General features: G+C 38.8%; 1 protein-coding gene across 13 annotated transcripts in view; it reads left to right on the forward strand.

Annotated features, from left to right (window-relative positions):
* Positions 1 to 20,750, forward strand: part of AGFG1 (ArfGAP with FG repeats 1) — a 65,800-nt gene that overhangs the window by 12,613 nt on the left and 32,437 nt on the right. The window contains exon 1 of one of the 13 annotated variants that reach the window (XM_045575647.1): positions 14,358 to 14,480. The exons of 11 other annotated variants lie outside the window; for them this stretch is intronic. In XM_045575647.1, coding sequence (XP_045431603.1) covers positions 14,427 to 14,480 — 54 coding nt within the window. In that variant the 5' untranslated portion in view covers positions 14,358 to 14,426. Of the gene's footprint in view, positions 1 to 14,357; positions 14,481 to 20,750 lie in introns of those variants that run through there. One more of the 13 variants, XM_045575645.1, reaches the window with a different exon arrangement.

Genomic DNA, 20,750 nt, shown 5'->3' on the forward strand with positions numbered 1-20,750 from the left:
AGAATTAGCCCAGAAATGAAAATTTTAAATTACTTTCTTAGAATGTTGACCTATTATGCAAAATTTTGAACATCATAATGAAATCAGAAATAAAAGTATATTATTGTATTTTTAGATTAAAAGTCTAATGACTGTAACAGAACCGGAAAGGTAACAAACAATTCACTGGGGAAATAAGTAAAAATATCCAAACTTGTTAGTTGATAAGTTTAAGTGGAGATTGGTGCCAAAATATTAAGATTTCTCAAAAAGAAAGTTATGGTAATGACACTTAACGTGAGATCTCTCTTAAACATTTTTAAAGTGTACAATACACTGTTACTGACTGTAGACACAGTGCTACAGCAGATCTCTAACACTTACTCATCTTACTGACTGAACTTCATACCCATTGAACACACTTCCCCATTCCCCCTCCCAGCCCTTGGCAACCACTGCTCTGCTCTCTGCTTCTATGAGTTTGACTATTTTAGATTTCATATAAGTGGAGTCATACAGTATTTGTCCTTCTGTGACTGACTTATTTCATTTTAGCAAAAAGTCCTCAAGATTCGTCCATGTATCGCATATAGCAAGGATTTCTGAGGGAACATTTTTTAAGACTGTAATGTCAAAATGAATTTAGAAAATGTGAAAGGCACTGGTTGATTTTAGTCAATCCATTATGTCAAAAGGTAGAAACAAAATATAAATATGAGAGATGACTGGAATGGGTTCATGACTCTTAAATTCTAAATAGACAGTCATATTTATAGGGCATTTGGAATCCTCTCTATGACAGTCACTGAGCTCAGTACTGTGGATGCTGTTACAGATCTGTGTGCATCAGTTTAGCTGACATCACACTACAATTAATTGTATTGAAGAAGACAGATATGTAACTTATAACATGGCGTTAGATAATTAAGATGAATAAGAATTTCAGAAGTTATATGGTGACAAGGAGGGTGTTGGGAAGCTCTCACAAAGAACATGACACTTTTGCAGGTTTTTGAGAGAGACTAGGTCTTAGGCTGACAGGAGGTATTGAAGGCAGAGCAAACAGTGCACAAAGAAAAGGGGAAATTGGTAATAGTTCTTACTGTTAGAAAACATACTGACCTTCTAAATGCTTGTTAAGGAATACAGGCATACCTTCTTGTGTCCCTAAGGGCATCTTTGAACCAAAATATTCGGGTAGGTATACTTGATTCTTTACAATATTAGCAATATCTGTGTTCTTAAAAAATTAAGATATGTGTAAAATGTGAGGACTAATATTATGAAGTGCAGGATGGTTGGTACAACTTCATAAAAATACAGACTTCAACTGCATGTGCTTTATCATCACTTTCTCATACTTAAACCTTTAAATCTTAAGGATAACATGCATACAGAAAAATATATAGATTTTGACTTATTTCAAAATATTTTGGCTATGTAAAGAACCATACTTAAATCACATACAATTTTGGATTAAAAAGGCACTATCATGCATCTTGTATGTGAATGACTTCATATATGAAGATGAGTGCTTCTGAAGTTAAAAGATTAAAAGTTTATTGACTTTGGAAGCAATCTTGGATCTTCTGCCCCTAAGTGAGAGTTTTATTGTTCTGAGGAGCATGTTGAGTTTTCACACCTGGGTGTGTTACTGGCTTCAGCAGGTAAATTCCATGGTTATTGGGTAGCTCAGAATGTGTTGAACAGAAATAACTTACATTACACATGCTTTTCATGTTCTTCCAGACATTTTATATGGGAAACACCTGTTAACAATCATCTACATGTATAACTTAAGTCTATTTTATATGCTTGCATTACAATTGTAAACAACTTTTTAAGTCATGCTGCCAAGTCCAGCATTAGGATAGGAGGGGACTACCAAGTTTCCTGCCAAAGAACATGGGCACAGGGAATCCAGTATTTGAGACCATTAATGCCGTGTTTAGTATATGTGACTATCTAGAAAGGATTTCACTTTTCATTCAGAACTTTGAAAATTGTTTATTGTTTGGAGAATCACAACACTGATGGCAACCCAATTCATGGGTCATTAATAAAGTATATCTGCATTGGTCTGCGTTGGTAGTTGTGGTAAGCAAGTAGTCTTATTGCATTATGTATCAAGGACATGCTTGATATTTCTAACAGTATATCATTAGTTTCTACAAGTATGGCTTACAAGCAGATATGTATGTTTTTAGGTTATAGAATATAGTGTGCCAGAATTTAGTAAATTATTTTGCAGCAAAGCAGTTTGCATTTAGCATTTGTTGAAATGGCTTTGACATTATTCCAAAATTAAAATATTTCTGCATGTCATGTTTTTGTATTAGAAGTTGCTTTACAAGAGAGAGTGTGTATGTGGTGGTTTCCTCCATTTGTCCTCTTGTAATATGGGTAAATCATGGCTCTATAGTTAAAAGAAATTTCACTATTGGGTTAACTTCTGATTATCAGAGTTAATGAAGGAGGGCTGATGAACAGTGCTATAGATAATTCAATAAAAAGAAAATATAGAAGTCATTTTATTTTGAAACCTATGGGTTTTCTTTTCCAGTAGCAAATTTACTTTCCTGATTTTTTTTTTTTTTTAGGGCTGAGAGTAAAGGGTTACTATTGATGGTCCACAGGTATATAAACTACATGAGGAAAGAAAATCATGCATTGATTGACAGTATTTGATTTTTATAATAGATTATAAAAATAACCCCCAAACACCAACTGTTGTTTTGTTATTGTTGTTAATCCTCACCTGAATATATTTTTTTCATTGATTTTTTTAGAGAGAATGGAATGGAGGGAGGGAGTGGAAGAGAGAGAGAGATAATGACATTAATGTGAAAGATTAGTAGCTACTTTCTAAAGCATCCTGTTCTATAAACCATAATAAGTGTTGCTCATTCTCTGTAAAGAGTAGTAGTCTCTGAAAAGTGGAAGGCCAGTATCAGAAAGAGCCTAAGGGACATTATCAGAGCAGAAATAATAAGCTTTTGAATGAATCCTAAATTAGTGCATGGAACTATTATGTCTTTTGGTTATAAACTAAGCAGTCTTAAATTGTTTCTCTATAGGTAAATAAAGTTGGGTGGGGCTTGTTAAATATTCCTTGAAGTGTGGTTTGTGCATAAAGGATCAGATTGGACTTGGCAGGTTAAGATTGTTGGACGAAGTGCCTCTGAACCTCAATTTCTACAAGTATAAAATAGTAACAATAACATCTTGATGTAAAAAGGTTGGAATGCTTTGAACTCGGGCATCCTATGAAAATTCTCAGCATAGCCCTAACCGGTTTGGCTCAGTGGATAGAGCATCAGCCTGCAAACTAAAGGGTCCCAGGTCCGATTTCAGTCAAAGGGCATGCACCTGCGGTGTGCAGGAGGCAGCTGGTCGATGTTTCTAACTCTCTATCCCTCTCACTTCTTCTCTGTAAAAAAAAAAAAAAAAAAAAAAAGATCAATAAAATGCATATTAAAAAACAAAAAAGAAAATTCTCAGCATATTTCTTGTTGAATAACAAAGATTCATATGCTTATTGAATCAAGATCTAAGATAGAAGATGTTAATAGGATTATTAATATTAATTTTAATCCTTGCTCAGAGTAGTTTAAATACGGAGAATTTTCAGATTTCCTAAAATATAATAGTGTCATTTATATTAATACTAGAGGCCTGGTGCACAAAATTCATGCACAGTTAGGGTCCCTAGGCCTGGCTGGCGATCATGGCTGATTTGTGGGGTGATCTAGGTGGCCCCTGATTGCACCACCTTGGTTGGCCTGGTGCCGCCCACCTGCTGGTTGGGGCCTGTGGACTGGGGGAAGCTCCCATGTTGAGCATCTGGCCCCTGCTGGTCAGTGTGCTTCATAGCAACTGGTCGTTCCACCATTCAATTGATTTGCATATTAGAGTTTCATATAAATAGATTTGGGTTATGTATTTAAATTCTTAGAGCATTTTAACTTTGAATTTATGTGAGTTCAAATAATAATAAAAATTGGCAGTTTTTTTTACATGTTAAATGTCATCATTGAGTGGCAGAGTTCAGTTTCATACTTAATAATTCCAGGATTTACATGTACCTTGTTGCTTATAGCAGAAATGGAGAAACTTTTTTTAAAGGGCCAGATAATAAATATTGTAGGCTTCTGCAGTCATCTATAGTCTCTGTTGCATATTTTTGTTTGAAATTATAACCCTTTAAACTAGGGGTGTTGAACTCAATCAGAGAAGGGGCCAAAATCTAAAATCCAGCCTAAATCGCGGGCCGAATGGTTTACTGAACAGTCATAAACTGTCATTGTGATGGAAACGCAGCAGAGTGCAGTGATGACAGCGCGGTGCGGGCCACATTGCAAGGCCTGGCAGGACGGATTTGGCCCGCGGGCCTTGTGTTTGACACATGTGCTTTAAACACATGAAAACTATTCTTAGATTAGATGAAGAATAGTTCAGAAACAGGCCAGTGGTCCTATTTGATCTATAGGTGGTTGGTTGAAGATTCGATCTGTAAAATTCCATTTTGTTCAGTTCACAATATAAATCCTTTTATAACTGACTTTTTCTTGCTTCATACCCAGAAGAAATGTTTAATAACAGTGACCTCAGTTTTTGTTTTCCATATCTGCTCTCTGTATTCCAGTCTTCTTGCCATTTTGTTGATGCCATTTTATTTATACTGAATCTTTTTTTGCAAGGCCTATCAGAATTTATACTTTCCTGTCAAATCTTCCAGGAGTCTTTTAGCCCACAGGGATGAAAACCTCCACTCGTATTTTAAACTCTTCTAAAAAACAAAACAAAACACAAAATGGCATTCACTATAAGATTTTACATGTATTTTTGTTTTTGTTGCTCTCATTGTTTCTTCTTTATTAGACATTTCCATGGCATAATCTTTCATACTTGTTCATTATACCTAAGCAGTGAGAATATATAAGAATATAATATCTGAGGGAATTTCAAACTTTATACTCATGTTAGTTTTATTGGACTTAACTTGTGGTTTTAAAAAAATTTTTAATTTAAAATATTTTTTGGTAAAAAAATCCTGAGTCCTGCTCCCCAGAGATTCTGACCCCATGAGTGGGTTGAGGCACAGGAGCATCTATATTTTCAGCCAGAATCCAATGTGATTCTAATGCTGACTGCTGTGGAGCACTTTTGAGAAAATCAATATAGATTCTAAAGGTTCCAAACTAGGGCTCAGGACCTGTGGTCTGATTTTAGCAACACTAACTGATTAACTTTCTCACCTTGGGCAGACTTCTTTTCCTGAGCTTCATTTTCCTTTGTAATCTATGGTAAGTACCTGTCCTGCCTATTTCATAGGGTTAATTTGAAGATAGTGTATGTGAAAATGTTTAGAAACTGACTAACATGTAAATGTAAGATCCAGTTTTATGTGCAAGGGTATCTTTTCAATTGATTCCTAAGCTCAGAGAAAAAAAGCATCATATAAGAAAATACTGTGTTTTGAACTGAATTCAGTGAGTTTAGTGTAGATAGAAATTTTTGCTGAATCTTAGTCAATATGATGTTATTATTTTTCCATGTTGAGCTTTTTTTTTAAGTTCATTTTTGTTGAAAGTATTGCATATGTCTCCCTTTTCTCCCTATTGACCTCTCCCCCGCCACTCCCACCCCCACCACATACCCTCACTCCCCTAATGCCTGTGTCCGTTGGTTATGCTTATATGCATGCATACGAGTTCTTTGGTTGAACTCTTACCCCCCTCATACTCTTCCCTGCCTTCCCTCTGAGGTTTGACAGTCTTTGTCTCTGAATAAATCTTTTTTCATCTGTTTACATTGTTCATTATTATGATAGTATTAATAAATATGAAAAGTTAGCTCATTAATGGTGATAATAACATTAAAACATTATCTATAAAAATTTAATTACTTGAGAGGATATCTACCTAGTGAGGTATTTGAGGTTTAAGACCATCTATCTAAAATATTGAGGCACACTGTTGAATTATTTAATTTTTGATTATTTGTAAAGAAATAAACATGTATTTTTTAAATAAAGGTTTGGTGTTAGAGTTCTCTCTTAGTTCTAGCTGAATCTAATGAGTAATAACATTGTAATCTTTAAAATATACAGAGTGTATTCTTTTATACTAATGGTTGGCTTTCAGAGAATAATTAAAAAGAATGTAGAAAATGTTATATTTGCTTTGTACATGATGTAATATGTGGATCTTTTGAATGATGACTGACAACCCAGAGTATCTAGAAGGAGCCAGATGTTAGTTTGTGACTACTCTGAGCATTTATTTTACTTTTTTTGCATTTATATCCATTCCTCTCAGCCATTCTAGTTCCATCTCATCTCTCAGTTTTTCTTATTTCTTTCTTGTCAGTGTTATCTTTTTTAAAATCTAATCTATCCTATCTAATAAAAGAGTAATATGCAAATTGACTGTCACTCCAGCACAAACTGGCTGCCCCCATGTGGTTAAAGATGACTGCCAAAAGATGGCCAGCAGGGGAGGTCAGTTGTGAGGGACCAGGTCTACAAGGGAGGGCAGTTGTAGGCGATCAGGCCAGCAGGAAAGAGCAGTTGTGAGGTACCAGGCCTGAAAGGGAGGGCAGATGGGGCGATCAAGCCTGCAGGGGAGGGCAGTAAGGGGTGACCAGGCCAGCAGAGGAGGGAAGTTGTGTGCAACTTGGCCTGCAGGGAAGGGCAGTTGGGGGGGACACAAGCCTGCAAGGGAAAACAGTTGTGGAGGACCAGGTCTGCAGGAGAGGGCAGTTAGGAGTGACGAAGCTTGCAGGGGAGGGTAGTTAGGGGCAAACAGGCTGGAAGGGGAACAGTTAGGCATCAATTAGGCTGGCCAGGAAGTAGGTAGGGAGTGATCAGGCTGGGAGGCAGAAGTGTTAGGGCCAATTAGGAAGGCAGGCAGGCGAGCAGTTGGGAGCCGGCAGTCCTGGATTGTGAGAAGGTTGTCAGGACATCCCTCGCTCGAGGGGTCCCAGATTGGAGAGGGAGCAGGCCGGGCTGAGGGACACATCCCCCGTGCACGAGTTTCATGCACTGGGCCTCTAGTATATATATAAAAGCCTAAACAACTGTTATGATGGATCAACCTGTTGCTATAATGTGCACTGACCACCAGAGATCAGATACCAATGGGGCCTGCCAGCCAACCTCCTGGCCCTTTTCACTGGCCAGGCTTCTGGGCTGGGCTAGGGAACTGGGGTTGCGTAGCAGCGGACACGGCCCATTTTCTAGGGGTATCAAGGGCCAGCTCTTTCCTCGGGACCAACGACTAACCTCCTTGGTCTGACTAACCAGCCAGTACATATGAAGCGTACTGGCAATTTAAAAATAAATGTTGACTTGCTCATGCGCAATACATATTGATATAAATCTCTCGGCGCCAGTCACACACGTGTCTTAATTTTAGTTTTGATAAATGCGTCTAGTTTGGTAACCCGAAGCTCTATAGAGATATAGAACAAGGTCATCATCCCAAAACTTCCCAGACATCCCTTCCTATTTAATCCCTCTCCTCTCCAGAGGCACCCACTGTTTTGATTTTTATTCATATTTATATTAGTAAAGTTATAAAGAGTGTGCTTTTTATGCATGCAAAAAACTTATTTTGAGTTAATGCAGCATGTTCCTCTTTATTACTGAGCACTATTCTGTTATATGAATATATCCATAATTTATTCATTCTTCATTGTCAGATATAAGTCTAGTGAATATTTTCTCTCATAAAAATAAACGAGTAAGTCTGTGGCTTACTCGTTTATTTTTATGTTAGTGTCTTTTGATAAGCAAAAGTTTGCTTTTTGGTAAAATAACAACAATTCGTAGTTCTGTAATTACTACTTTATCTTCTTAAGAAATCTTCGCCTGCTCTCAAATAAGAATAATCTCATTTTATATTTTAGAAGCTCTGAAAGCTTTAGTTTTCATCTATACATCTGTAAACTTTAGTTTTTATGTATACATCTATGATTCATTAATTTTAGTGTATGTATCATGTCAAAGTTCAGATATTTTCATGAATCTATATTGTTCCAGCTTCATTTATTCAAAACACTTTCTTCAATGGATTGCTTTGGAGTCTGTCAAAAATGAGATGACTTTTTAAATAATGGTATGCTTCTAGCTCTCTATTTAGTGTCATTTACAATATTTATTCATTAGTACTTAGGCCAGTATTACACTGTGTTGAAATAAGTCTTGAAGTCAGCTAGTGCAAGCCCCTCAGTTTCATTTTATAAAAGGTTGCTTTACATATTCTGGGTCAGAGGTGGCAAACTATGGCCACCCAGCCAAATTTATATGGTCATTAGAGTGATCTACTATTGTTTGATATGGAAAGCAATTCGGTTGTCCCTTTCTGTCCTCATAATCCCCCTCCCCTATTGGAAGCTGGTGGTATCAGTCTTCTTTGGGAGTTGATCTTTGGACAGCTGCTCAAAGGATGACTGGGATCTGAGTGTCACTGGGACAGAGAATGAAAGTGACCCAGGGTGGTTATTCAGATATCTGTTTCTTATATCAGTTTTGATGAGTTGTATTTTTCAGGGAATTTGCCTGTTTCATCTCAGTTGTCATATTTATTGATGAACAGTTATTCATAATAGCTCCTATTTTATAATGTGTACGAAATCGTGGGTGGTTAGGATCCCTAGACCTAGGCTGGCCCTTGTTGCTGGACTCTGTTGCCGAGTTAGGCTACATGAAACTCCCTGCCCTGGGACGCTCTACAATGTTCATGGCCTCCTCGATGCTCCTCCAGGCTCCTCTCGCCCCCCGCCATGCTCCACAAAATTCTTCCTGCCCTGCCACTGCTCCATGAAATTCCCTCGCCACTGCTCAACAGTCACCAGTCCCGCCCACTGCCAGCTCTCCCTCTTGGCCAGCGGCTGGGGGGGAGGGGGGATTCAGTCATGATAGCATCTACTAGCTCTTTTATATATATTTGGATAGGGTCTGTAATAATTTTGCTCTATAAACTATGACTTTGGGTTATTTGCTTTCCTTAGCTTGTTAAGGTGGAATCTAAGGTCATGATTTGAGAACTTTCTCTTCTAATATTATTTTAAAGCAGTAAATTTCTCTAAGCTTTGCTTTAACTGCTTTGCACAATTTTTGATACGTTATATTTTATTGTTCAGTGCAAAATGTAGAGAATTATCTGATATTTATATTGTTCCTCTGTAGTGATACGTCAATTTGAAGCTTTTTAACTTAAGAGTGTGACTTTAAATGTCTGTGTAGTGTGTGTGTTTTCTTCTTGGGGTTTGCTGAACTTCTTAATATATTGTATAAATTTGTCTTTCATCAAGTTGTACATATTTTTACCATTTTTTTTTCTTCAAACTTTTTTTTCTTCTTCATTCCCTCTCAACTCTTTATCTGAAGTTTCAAACTGCGTGTATGCTAGACATTTTGCTATTATTTCACAGGTCCCTGAAGCTCTTAATTTTTGTATCAATTCTTCTGTTCTTCAGATTTTATTAATTTACTAGAGACCTGATGCATGAATTTGTGCACCAGTGGCGTCCCTTGGCCTGGCTTGTGGGATCGGCCGACACTGGCTCTCCAACATCCCCTGAGGGGGTCCAAGAAGGCACAGACCAGGCCAAGGGACTCCACTGGTGCACTATCAGAGCTGGAGAGGGACTCGGGAGGGCTCCAGGACGTGTCCGGCCCATTTCGCTCAGTCCTGATCAGCCAGACCCCCAGTAGCAAGCAAACCTACCAGTTCACTGGTCAGCAAACTGCGGCTTGTGAGCCACATGCGGCTCTTTGGTCCCTTGAGTTTTTAGCAAAGGCCAGCTTAGGAGTACCCTAATTAAGTTAATAATAATGTATCTACCTATATAGTTTAAGTTTAAAAAATTTGGCTCTCAAAAGAAATTTCAATTGTACCGTTGATATTTGGCTCTGTTGACTAATGATTTTGCCGACCAATGTACCAGTCGGAGCATCTGCCCATTGGCCTTAGCGGCCTTAACATTTCAGCATATTAACACTTTGATTAGTTGATGGCGAGTGGAATACCAGACACTGAGAATATTAGACTTTTATTATATAGGACTAGAGTCCTGATGCATGAAAATTTGTGCAAGAGTACGTCTTCCTTCCCCTAGTTGCTAGCACCTGCTTCCCTCTCGCACCCAAGGTCCACATGCAACCCACAATGAATATTTTTGCGGGCCCGCCAATATAACAGTATGTAAAAAAAGTTTTAATAAAAGTTTTGTAACTTAATTTTTATAATATCCTGTTATACAGAATTATTAATAACGAACCACAATGTTCGCTAATGTCTGATTATTGTAATCATGTTGCATTCATTTCCCTTACGCACAGGCACACTATTTTTTTTTAAATATATAGTTTATTGATTTTGTACAGAGAGGAAGGGAGAGAGAAACATTGATGAGAGAGAGTCATCTATCAGCTGCCTCTTGCACAGCCCCTACTGGAGATGTGCCCGCAACCAAGGTTCATGCCCTTGACCGGAATCGAGCTCGGAACCTTTCAGTCCCCAAGCCAACGCTCTATCCATTGAGCCAAACCGGTTTCGGCCAGGCACACTATTTTTGATTGACACATCATTAGTCTTGTACTGACTTGTTTGGTATGTGCAACAGGAAATATTTTGCATTCGGAGAACAAGAAAAATAGGTTTATTTGCATTGCACTTACTAATTTGTGCAGTTATTCAGTGTCGGATAAGATAACGTTCAAGAAAAAATTAATTTTTATTAAAATGTTCTATTATTTTATGTTAACAATTACTCATTTATTTCACCCCTTTGTATTCAGCATGTCTCTATGGAAATAAACCTATGTTTCTATGAAAATTAAAGCTTTTGGGGTTTTTTTGCAGCCCACATAAACTTAAACCTTGTTTATTTGGCCCGTGTTAGCCTTTGAGTTTGACATGCTTGCTCTAAAGAACCTTTTTGTGATAATTGGCTGTGGATTAGATTAATATAAAATGTTGATTTCCTGATTTTGATAATTTAGCTGAGGTTATATAAAAGAATTCTTATTCTGAGGAGATATACATTTGTGAGTGAATGTTATGTTTCTAATTTAACCAGTTAACTGCCATGATACTTGGAATTTAATTTTATAAAAGGTCCACAGCTTTCGTCTATAGATGCTTATAATTTACAAATGGTTAAATGGTTAGGAAAAAATTGTATTTATCTTGAGAGAATGATTTAGCAATGTTAACAGTAAAGACTCTGAATAGAGTGTATGTGACTTCTTTCCACTATTGCAGCTTTCTGTAAAACAGATTGTTTAAGAATATGTACACTTGAGGTGGACAATAAAAAAACAAGTGATTATAAAAATTTTAGGAAATATAGCTGACTATTTAACATTTAAATGTATAAGGACTTGATAGACTAAAAGCAGTGGAAGAAATAAAGAAGTAAAAATTGGTAAATGTAACTAGCTAAAACGTGGAAGCTTGTTAAAGAGAACAAAAACAAAATTAAAAGGCAGAATAATTGTTTTGTTACCCATAGAGGGTAATTTGACGTCTTAGTTTGAGAAAGTAGGGCAATTTTTCCCAAAACTACTCTGACTTCGAAAATGAAATAAAATCTTCATTTATAAAACTAAAATTTGTGAAGCACATTCATGAATAAACGTGTATGTTTACCAAGCTAAAGCACCTTACTGAGGGAAGAAGAGGGGAAAGCTTCCTGTCCCAAAAAACCACAAAATGCACAGCTGATTGGACCAGGAATGAACTCCTAATCCTGGGGCCTGGCGATTAATCAGACCCTCTCTTAGGAAACTGAATTCAGATTCACAAAACTAGATTTAAGTGATGAATCACTTGATTTGCCATCTAATGAATAAACAGGAAAAAAAATACTACTAAGATAGAAAGAGCAGGATTAGACTTAATATGAGAAACAAAAGTGATAATCTCTGTGTTTGGGGTGGGAGTGTGTATGTAAAGTGGAGAGGGCTTTGGAAATAATCAGACCACTTGGGGTCCACATATTTTCCTATTTGCAACCCAGGTTCCCATAAAGTTTTTTTGTCTTTTTTTCTTCAAGCATTGTTGTATGCCTCTCTAGACTTGTTTTATCTGATCTGGTGGCTGGATTATGGTTCTTTGCAGCCTAGCTAGAATATAGTTCTATCTGACATTAGAGACATTAAATAAAATAAGGCATGAGATGTGCTGAGTTGTATATACTGCTTTTTACTAAACCTCCCCAGTAGGTGTCTGAATTAGAGCTACTGGTCTCCTTCACAACCCACAGATACTTGCAAATAAGTTTTTTTCCGCTATTGACACTACTTAATTTCTCTCCAGTGTTCTAAATATTTGCTCCCCTTATCTTTTCTATGTCTTTGTACTTATCAGTTATTTAGAAAACAAGTGTTAAACACTTACTAATCTTTCCTGAAACTTACTCTAGTGCTTTTTCTCCTTTATTCAAGGGAATAGGTATGTAAGGTAAATTGTCCTCCTCATTTTTGGAAAGTCCTTTCTCAAAGGGAAAGGCTTCTTTCTTTTTATGCTCATCTCTAATATTCTCCCTGCACATTACATAACCAGACTCTAAAACAGGATTTTACTATTTAAATTGTTACTGTTCTTGGATCCTGCAATGGCATCATAGTAAGTCAGTGGTTTCAGGTAAGTTGGGTAGACAGACTTTTTCTATAAAACATCAGATAGTAAATATGAGGATTTGTGGACCATATAGTCTCTGTTGTAACTACCAAAAAAGCAGCTGTAGGCAGTAGATAATAAGTGGGTGTGGCTGTGTTCCAATTAAACTTTAGCTGCAAACATAGGCCTTAGGCCAGATTTAACCTGTGAAGTGTAACTTGCTAATCTCTGGCCTATATATGATGAGAATTTGGATTAGTTAATTTATTACTTCTGTATGAGTAAATTGGTAAGTTACATATTCTAGGTCAGCTTGTATACTTCAGATGGAACAAAGGAGAAAAAGATAATTGTACTGTACATATATTTCAGAACTGTTAGGAAGTTGCTTTCCACTCATGCATCAGATATTTATTTTGTGTCTACCATAGTATGCAAGTAGTGGTGACTCAGAGAGAGAAGGCTCCTGCTTTAGGAAATTTACCTTCAGAAACTGATACAAAGGGTGTGGAAATTAATGTGTTGGGATAAGTGGTATTTGAAGTTTGGTGTGGTGGATGTTGCCTCTTTGGATGGGTTGGTTAGGGAAGACTTTGTGGGGAGGCCTGTGTTACTGGGAAGAGTGATGCTGATAGGAGTTTGGAGAGTTAATCAGGATATTAGAATCCTGTGGGGTCCAAATTGGCTATGATGAATAATTTGACTCTTATGCTAATGAGGAAGCCATTATAAGGTAGTTTGTTCTTAAATAGAAAAAAACAGACAGTGGATTTAATAAATTGTATTTGATATTTTATAAATATGATAATCCTTCACATATCTATTCTTGTTTCTGGTTCACAAAGACTCTGGTGTCTTAATGATTTGCACATATAGCAGTTTTTCAGTGACTCATAAGTTTCTAGTTCTTTTAAAAGAAAAATATATATAGCTTATTGATTTTTTTACAGAGAGGAAGAGGGAGGGAGGGAGGGAGGGAGAGAGAGAGAGAGAGAGGAGAGAGAGAGAGAGATTGATTCAATCAGCTGCCGCCTGTACAATCCCCCACTGGGGATGTTCCCACAACCAATGTACATGCCCTTGACCGGAATCAGACCCAAGGACCCTTCAGTCTGCAGGCTGACGCTCTATCCATTGAGCCAAACCGGTTTCAGCAAGTTCTAGTTCTTGCAAGTACATTTTTATAAAGCCACATTTTACGATGGCATATACTGTATAGTTGTGGAATGCAAAAAAACAATTTTCCTCCCATCTTTTTAGGTTCTTCTGACTGGGCTAATAATCAAATGAGACAAATTAACAGGAGGAAATGTCTAAAATTTATTATGGATGTTCATACAGGGGTGGCATAAGAATATGAAACCTGAAACCCAGTGTACAGTTAAGGTTTATATGCCATTCTGAACTAAGGAGTGGAAGGGGACAAAGGTCTGGGATTTTAAAGGCAAAATAAGGTAAAGGAGAAGGAGAAAACGTAAACAAATTCTTGCTGAGCCACCCAGAAACAGTGGGACACAGAGGGAAGTCCAAGGATAGGCCTCTGCCAGATTTCTTCCTGTCTTCCCTATTGAGTTTATAGTGTAATGCAAAGGAGATGCCCCCAGATTTTTCTTTCTAAATTCTTTTTGGCAGGTGAGGATAGTCAAAGTTCTTTCTTAGTCTTTTATTTTGTAATAACTAGCTTAAAATCAATATCCCAAAAGGCAAAACTTTGGTCTCCTTCACAGTCTAAAAAAATTCCCAATTTCTATATGTGGATATAAAGTTGGACGATGGAAGAGGCTGATAGGGGGGAAAAAAAGATTCATTTGCAATATGGCGTTGAGAAGCACTCTGTGGATACCTTGGACTGCCAGAAAATACAGACAGGTGGGTCCTAGAGCAAATTAAGCCTGAAACATCACCGGAGGCAAAAAATGACAAAACTGAAGCTGTCCTAGTTCTAGCACATCATGAGAAGGCAGGATTCTTTGGAAAAGACAATGCAGGGAAAATAGAAAGTATCAGGAAAAGAGGAAGACCAAATATGAGATGGATTGACTCTGTAAAAGAAATCAGAGACATGAGTCCACAGGAGCTGAGCAGGGTTGTTGAGAATAGGACATCGTGGGCATCTCTCATTCATAGTCAACAGGAGTCAGAGCCATCTCCTAGGCCAGTGGTCAGCAAACTCATTAGTCAACAGAGCCAAATATCAGTAGTACAACAATTGAAATTTCTTTTGAGAGCCAAATTTTTAAAACTTAAACTATATAGGTAGGTACATTGTTATTAACTTAATTAGGGTACTCCTAAGCTGGCCTTTGCTAAAAACTCAAGGGGCCAAAGAGCTGCATGTGCCTTGTGAGCCTTGGTTTGCCAACCACTGTACTAGGCATAAACCTAGAATGATGAATATAAATGGCAAGACTGACTAGAGCTTTCTCCTGCATAAAGCACGTGGATAGTGTTTTTGTTTCTGCAAACATATAATGAGTATATATTCTTCAGATTGCCTACTGAGAAATATCTATCAATTAGTGGTCTAGAACTATAAGATAGTCCTGCAAATATAGTCTGGATGAGTATAGGAAATGTTAACAGTGGACTTGTTTTTCCAGTATATTTAACTTGAATCATTACATATGTTTGATAAAGGTGTTTGAGATATTTTTTTGACTGGATTTTTGGGAGAAAAATTTAAGGCAAAAATTGTTTCTTCCTTTTATTGCAAAATAACATGTTGATTGTAGAGTTGTGTATAAATTCATGGTAGCTCTTCAGAGAGCCTTTAATGGTATTTACCATTTGTTAATATTTATTTCTATTCCTTTTTTCTTTATCTCTTCAAAATGTGGATATTAGTTACTTGTTCATGAATTATTCAATTCTTCAAGTGTCCCAATTATTCCTGTATTTTGTGGGCATTACTATGAAATGGTGTCTTACACACAGGAGGAGGCAGTAATCCTCTACCTTTCCATTAAGGAGAGAAAGGACACTAAGAGCCAAATCTAGTTGGATATATGTAGATTGGCTTAATAAAAAATATAAAAAAAAGATTTTCTAATTTCAGAGCATCTTTCTGTTCTTTCCATATTTTTATATCTTTCTACCTACAGGTTGCAAGCAGTCATGTCACACATCTTATTCTTCGTATACTTTTTATGAAAATAAGTGCCTGAATAAATGAAATATCCATTCCAGCAATTTTCTGCTCTATTTTGCCGTCCCTGAGAGGATTGATTACAACAATGTATTATCACTACCCTTATCTATTTTCCTTCTCAAACCTGATATAACACTGTTTTCTTATCTTTTTCTATATGAGTAATTGAGAATTGGTAAGGAAATTTCCTGTTTTTGGTGTTCTAATTGAGTTTGTTAAATTGTTTGCATATATTTATTATGATTTGGGTGCTGTGTTGGAATACCTTTCATCTGTCCTTACAGCTGGAATCTTTACCAGCTCTGGCTTCAGGCAGCTAGTTTGTCTGGATACACAAATGGGCTTTCTTGCCTCCTGGCTTCTAGTTGGATCTGGTCTGACTGAGGGGATATTGTCAACAGATCAAAGAAAGGAAGGAGGGAGAGGTTAGGATACTTCTTAACTTGGTTCCTGTGGGACATGCACAGGCCAGCTCATCCTTCCATTGAAAGTCACAGCTCCATCAAGTAGCCCTTTTGTTTTAGGTTCTGCTGACCTCTTCTGCTCTCCCCCTCTCCACCCCTTTCACTGTGGGTGGTGGTTAGGCCCTGCTGTTACTAACCTTGGGGTACAGTACTCACTTGTGATTTCTTCGCAGCCTACCTATGCTTTGTAAACAGTCTCTTATTAAACTTTACCCAAATCCAGTGTGCCATCTGTTTCCAGTGGCAATCTGATTGATAAGTATATTTTAAAATATTTTAGATTGTCAATTGCAATTCTAAAGTGGATTAGCACTAAAATAAGGAAAAATTATTCTGACAATTTGATGAATTTATTCTCTTAGCTGGTATGTGGCTATTTTTAATTCTTTGTAAGATCTGTTTTTGATCCGAAACCGGTTTGGCTCAGTGGATAGAGCATCGGTCTGCGGACTGAAAGGTCCCAGGTTCGATTCCGAACAGGGGCATGTACCTTGGTTACGGGCACATCCCCAGTAGGGGCTGTGCGAGAGGCAGCTGATCGATGATTCTCATCGATGTTTCTAACGCTCTATCCCTCTCTCTTCCTCTCTGTAAAAAAATCAATAAAATATATTTAAAAAAAATCTGTTTTTGAGTAATATGATTATTGAACAATCACGGCACTACCTATTGTTTTAAGCATTATGGGGAATTCATAGGTAAATGAGATATATTCTCAGGAATTGTAATATAAGGTTTGTAATAAGTTTCATGTGAGAGGCACAAAGTGCTATGGAAGCTCAGAGGAGAGAGATTGTCCCCTCAGGACCACTTTGATTTTATCTGCAGCAGGAATAAACGGAGACCCCCATTACATTGCCTGTGTTTCTTTCCGGTGATCTTTCTACTGCTTGCTCTTGCTTTTTTCAGCACTCCATAATCCACTGCAAACCACTTAAGAAAACCAGGCCTTAGAGTAATAAGTAACACTATTTAAAGTTCATTCTATATGCCTGTTCTGAGTGCAAAACATGTTAACTCATTCCTTCCAACATTCCTGTGAAGCAGGTACTATTTATTAAACAGTTCCCTTGTCTAGACTTATAACTGCCACAACCACTACATTATTCTGTAATTAGAATTGATTATCCACTCCCCCACAGAGATCATTATAACTAATTCCATCATGTGGGAAGCTCTTTCAGATGATGGCTTTTAGGTATTTGGGTCCTCAGTGATGTTTCTGGTCCTCCAGGCCCGTGCTCCTCAAGTCAGTAGATTTTATCATTTGCTGTTTCTTGCTGTAATCATATCAGGCACTCCTCTCATTGATTATAGATTTAAGCATCTTACATGTCTTTTTTTCCACTAGTGTAAATCACTTCTGCCAATTCCAGTGCCCATATAAGCCACGTGATTATCAAAATCTATAATAATAAAAGGGTAATATGCTACTTAGACCGGATGTCATTCCGGGTGTCCTTTCTGGGGACACCCGGGGCCAGAGGGAAGCCAGCCTGGGTCCTGGGTCCCGGAGGGAAGCCTGTGCCAGCAGCGGGGGGGAAGGAATTTTCATGCATCGGGCCTCTAGTAATAGATAATTTGGTTTCCTGAATTCCTTGACTTCTTATTTCCAGTGAGTTTTCATCCTATTTTAGACTAGATCAGTAACTATATCACCTCTCAGATTTTAAGTTCAAGCATCCTGTTCTCTCACCTCTACTACTACTTTCTTTCCAGCTCATTCCTCTCATTTTTCTAAGTCAAGCAGTTTTGGGACAACCTCCGGCCCACTGAAGTGAAACTTCTTTCTTGCCTATCATTCATCATATTCTCCTGTTTCTTAGTCTGCCTTAGATTTCATGGCCTGTTCTAATTGTTCCCTTTGAACTCATCATACTTTACTTAATTAAAGCCAACACTCTACCTACTTTGTACCTAAACAGCCAGGTGAGCCTGGAGGAAAACACACTATTCTGACTAGTTTCACTTTTAATACTCATGACCACAGATTGTAAATGCTGCCTGCAGTTGTAGTGGATTCACTCTATTTGCCTTCAGCCTTGACAAGCTTTCCCTTTTGAGTTGATGATGTTTATTATTTTGCTAAAACAAAACAAAAACAAAAAAACAAAGCAAAATAAGCAGAAAATAGAACTTGATACTTTCCTCTCAGCAAATCTACAAACCTGAAAGAGCAGTTCTAAGGGAGCAGAAACGAACTTTTCAAGGACTAAAATGTGACTGGGTCACAGAAACTATAGACACTGTGTCTCCGGAACACTGTCTCTGTTAAAAGAATCTTGCCTAGTAACAGGTTTAGTGTCTTAAGTAAATTTGAGAAATGCCAGAAGTATATAGTGAGTGAGTGAGTGAGTGTGTGTGTGTGTGTGATTGATAGATAGATAGATAGATAGATAGGCAGGCAGGCAGGCAGTTTCCATCTGCTGGCTGAGATTTTTCTAAAACATTAGTTGGCTTATTTTACAATCACTTGGAGGGCTTGCTACTTCCAGAGATTCTGATTTCATAGTTCTCCTTGGCTCCTGAAAATTTACATTACAGCAAGTATTTAACTGACTCAGATGCTATTAGTCCAAGGAATTAAGGAATTGCATTTTGAAAGCCATTTCACTTAAGAACTCCATTGCCAAGAGTGGCAGATAGGGTTTAGGATTTTGAGCAACCTAGAAAATAGCCTTTGGGGGGTAATGTAGCTAGAAATAAGAGCTAAGAATGTGAAGAAGCTCTTTTAGTGACACAGCATTGATTTGTAGTGGACCCAAGCAGTTAGTTTGAATGATTTTTCCTAACAGTTTGGCCTATCCAAGAGAAGGAACAGAACTGTCAGCAGTAAGTAAAGAATTTTGAGCAAATCCTACTGGCTGCTCATGTCAAATATCTATAAGTTTACCATCAAGCACTCCATTTTGCTTTGTATTCGCATGATGAATGCCAAGACAGTAACTTTATCATCTGTCTTCAATCCATCTTTTTTAAAAATATATTTTGTTATTGTTAATAGTATTATAGATATGTCCCATTCCCCTCCCTTTTTTATCCCCCTTTTTCCTGTTCAATCCATCTTTTTAAAATGTGTTTGTATGTTACTTATTATTCACTAGTGGCCCAGTGCATGAAATTTGTGCATGGGTGCAGGGGATGTTCCTCAGCCCGGCCTGCACCCTCTCCAATCTGGGATCCCTTGGAAGATGTCCTATTGCCGGTTTACAGGGATTAGGCCTAAACCGGCAGTTGGACATCCCTCTTGCAATTCAGGACTGCCGGCTTCTAGCCACTCGCCTGCCTGCCTGATTGCCACTAACAACTCTGCCTGCCAGCCTGCTCGCCCCCAACTGACCCCACCACCGGCCTGCTTGCCCCCAAATTCACCCCCTGCTAGCCTGATCACCCCTAACTGCCCCCCTTGCCAGTTGCTCATTCCCAACTGCCTCCCCTGCTGGCCTGCTCACCCCCAACAACCCCGTCCCCCCACCAGCCTAATCATCCATAACTGCCTTCCCATCCTGGCCTGATCACCCACAACTGCCCTCCCTCCCCACTTGGCCTCTAACCACTTCTACCTCGGCCCTGCCACCATGGCTCAGTCCAGAAGAAAATCCAGAAGGTCTCCTGGAAGGTCTCCCAGTCTAATTAGCATATTACCCTTTTATTAGTATAGATAGAGGTCTGGTACCACGGGTAGGGGCCAGCTGGTTTGCCCTGAAGGGTGTCCCGGATCAGGGTGGGGGTCCTGCTAGGTGCCTGGACAGCCTGGTTGAGGGGCTGAGGGCTGTTTTCAGGCTGGCCACACCCCCTTCAGGGTGGAGGTCCCTGCTGGGGTGCCTGGCCAGGCTGGGTAAGGGGCTGATGGCTGTTTGCAGGCTGGCCACAGCTCCCAGGTACCGAAGCTCCCAGCCCCTCCTTTTTTGTCTCTCCCCCCCCCCCCCCCCCCCCCCAGCACCTCCATGAGCTGAGGCTAGGGCCGGCTAGAAGCAGGTATCTGGGGTTTATCTTCTATAATTTAAACTTTGTAGCCTTGAGTGGAGGCCAGTGCTGGCCAGGGCAGGCAGGAAGTTTGGCTTTCCCCATCGCTGGGGACAATTCAAGCCTCCTGCTCACTCCAGCTCCGTGGCCACCACCATCTTTGTTGATTTAATTTGCATACTCATTTCTGGTTGGCTGGTGGGTGTGACTTGTGGGCATAGTGGAGGTACGGTCAGTTTGCATATTTTCCTTTTATTAGGGTTAACTAGAGGCTCAGTGCATGAATTCGTACACCAGTTGGGTCCCTCAGCCTGGCCTGTGGGATCGGGCTAAAACCAGCTCTCTGACACCCCCCTCGTGGTCCCGGATTGCAAGAGGGTACAGGCCAGGCGAGAGATTCCACCAATGCACAATCAGGGCCTGGGAGGGACACAGGTGGTTGGTCAGCTGGGGAGGGACTGCAGGAGGGCTCCAGGGCATGTCCGGTCCATCTCACTCAGTCCCAATTGGCCAGACCCCAGTAGCAAGCTAACCTACTAGTTGGAGCGTCTGCCCCCTGGT

The sequence above is a fragment of the Pipistrellus kuhlii genome, unplaced genomic scaffold, assembly GCF_014108245.1.
Source record: "Pipistrellus kuhlii isolate mPipKuh1 unplaced genomic scaffold, mPipKuh1.p scaffold_m20_p_7, whole genome shotgun sequence".
Taxonomy (NCBI): domain Eukaryota; kingdom Metazoa; phylum Chordata; class Mammalia; order Chiroptera; family Vespertilionidae; genus Pipistrellus; species Pipistrellus kuhlii.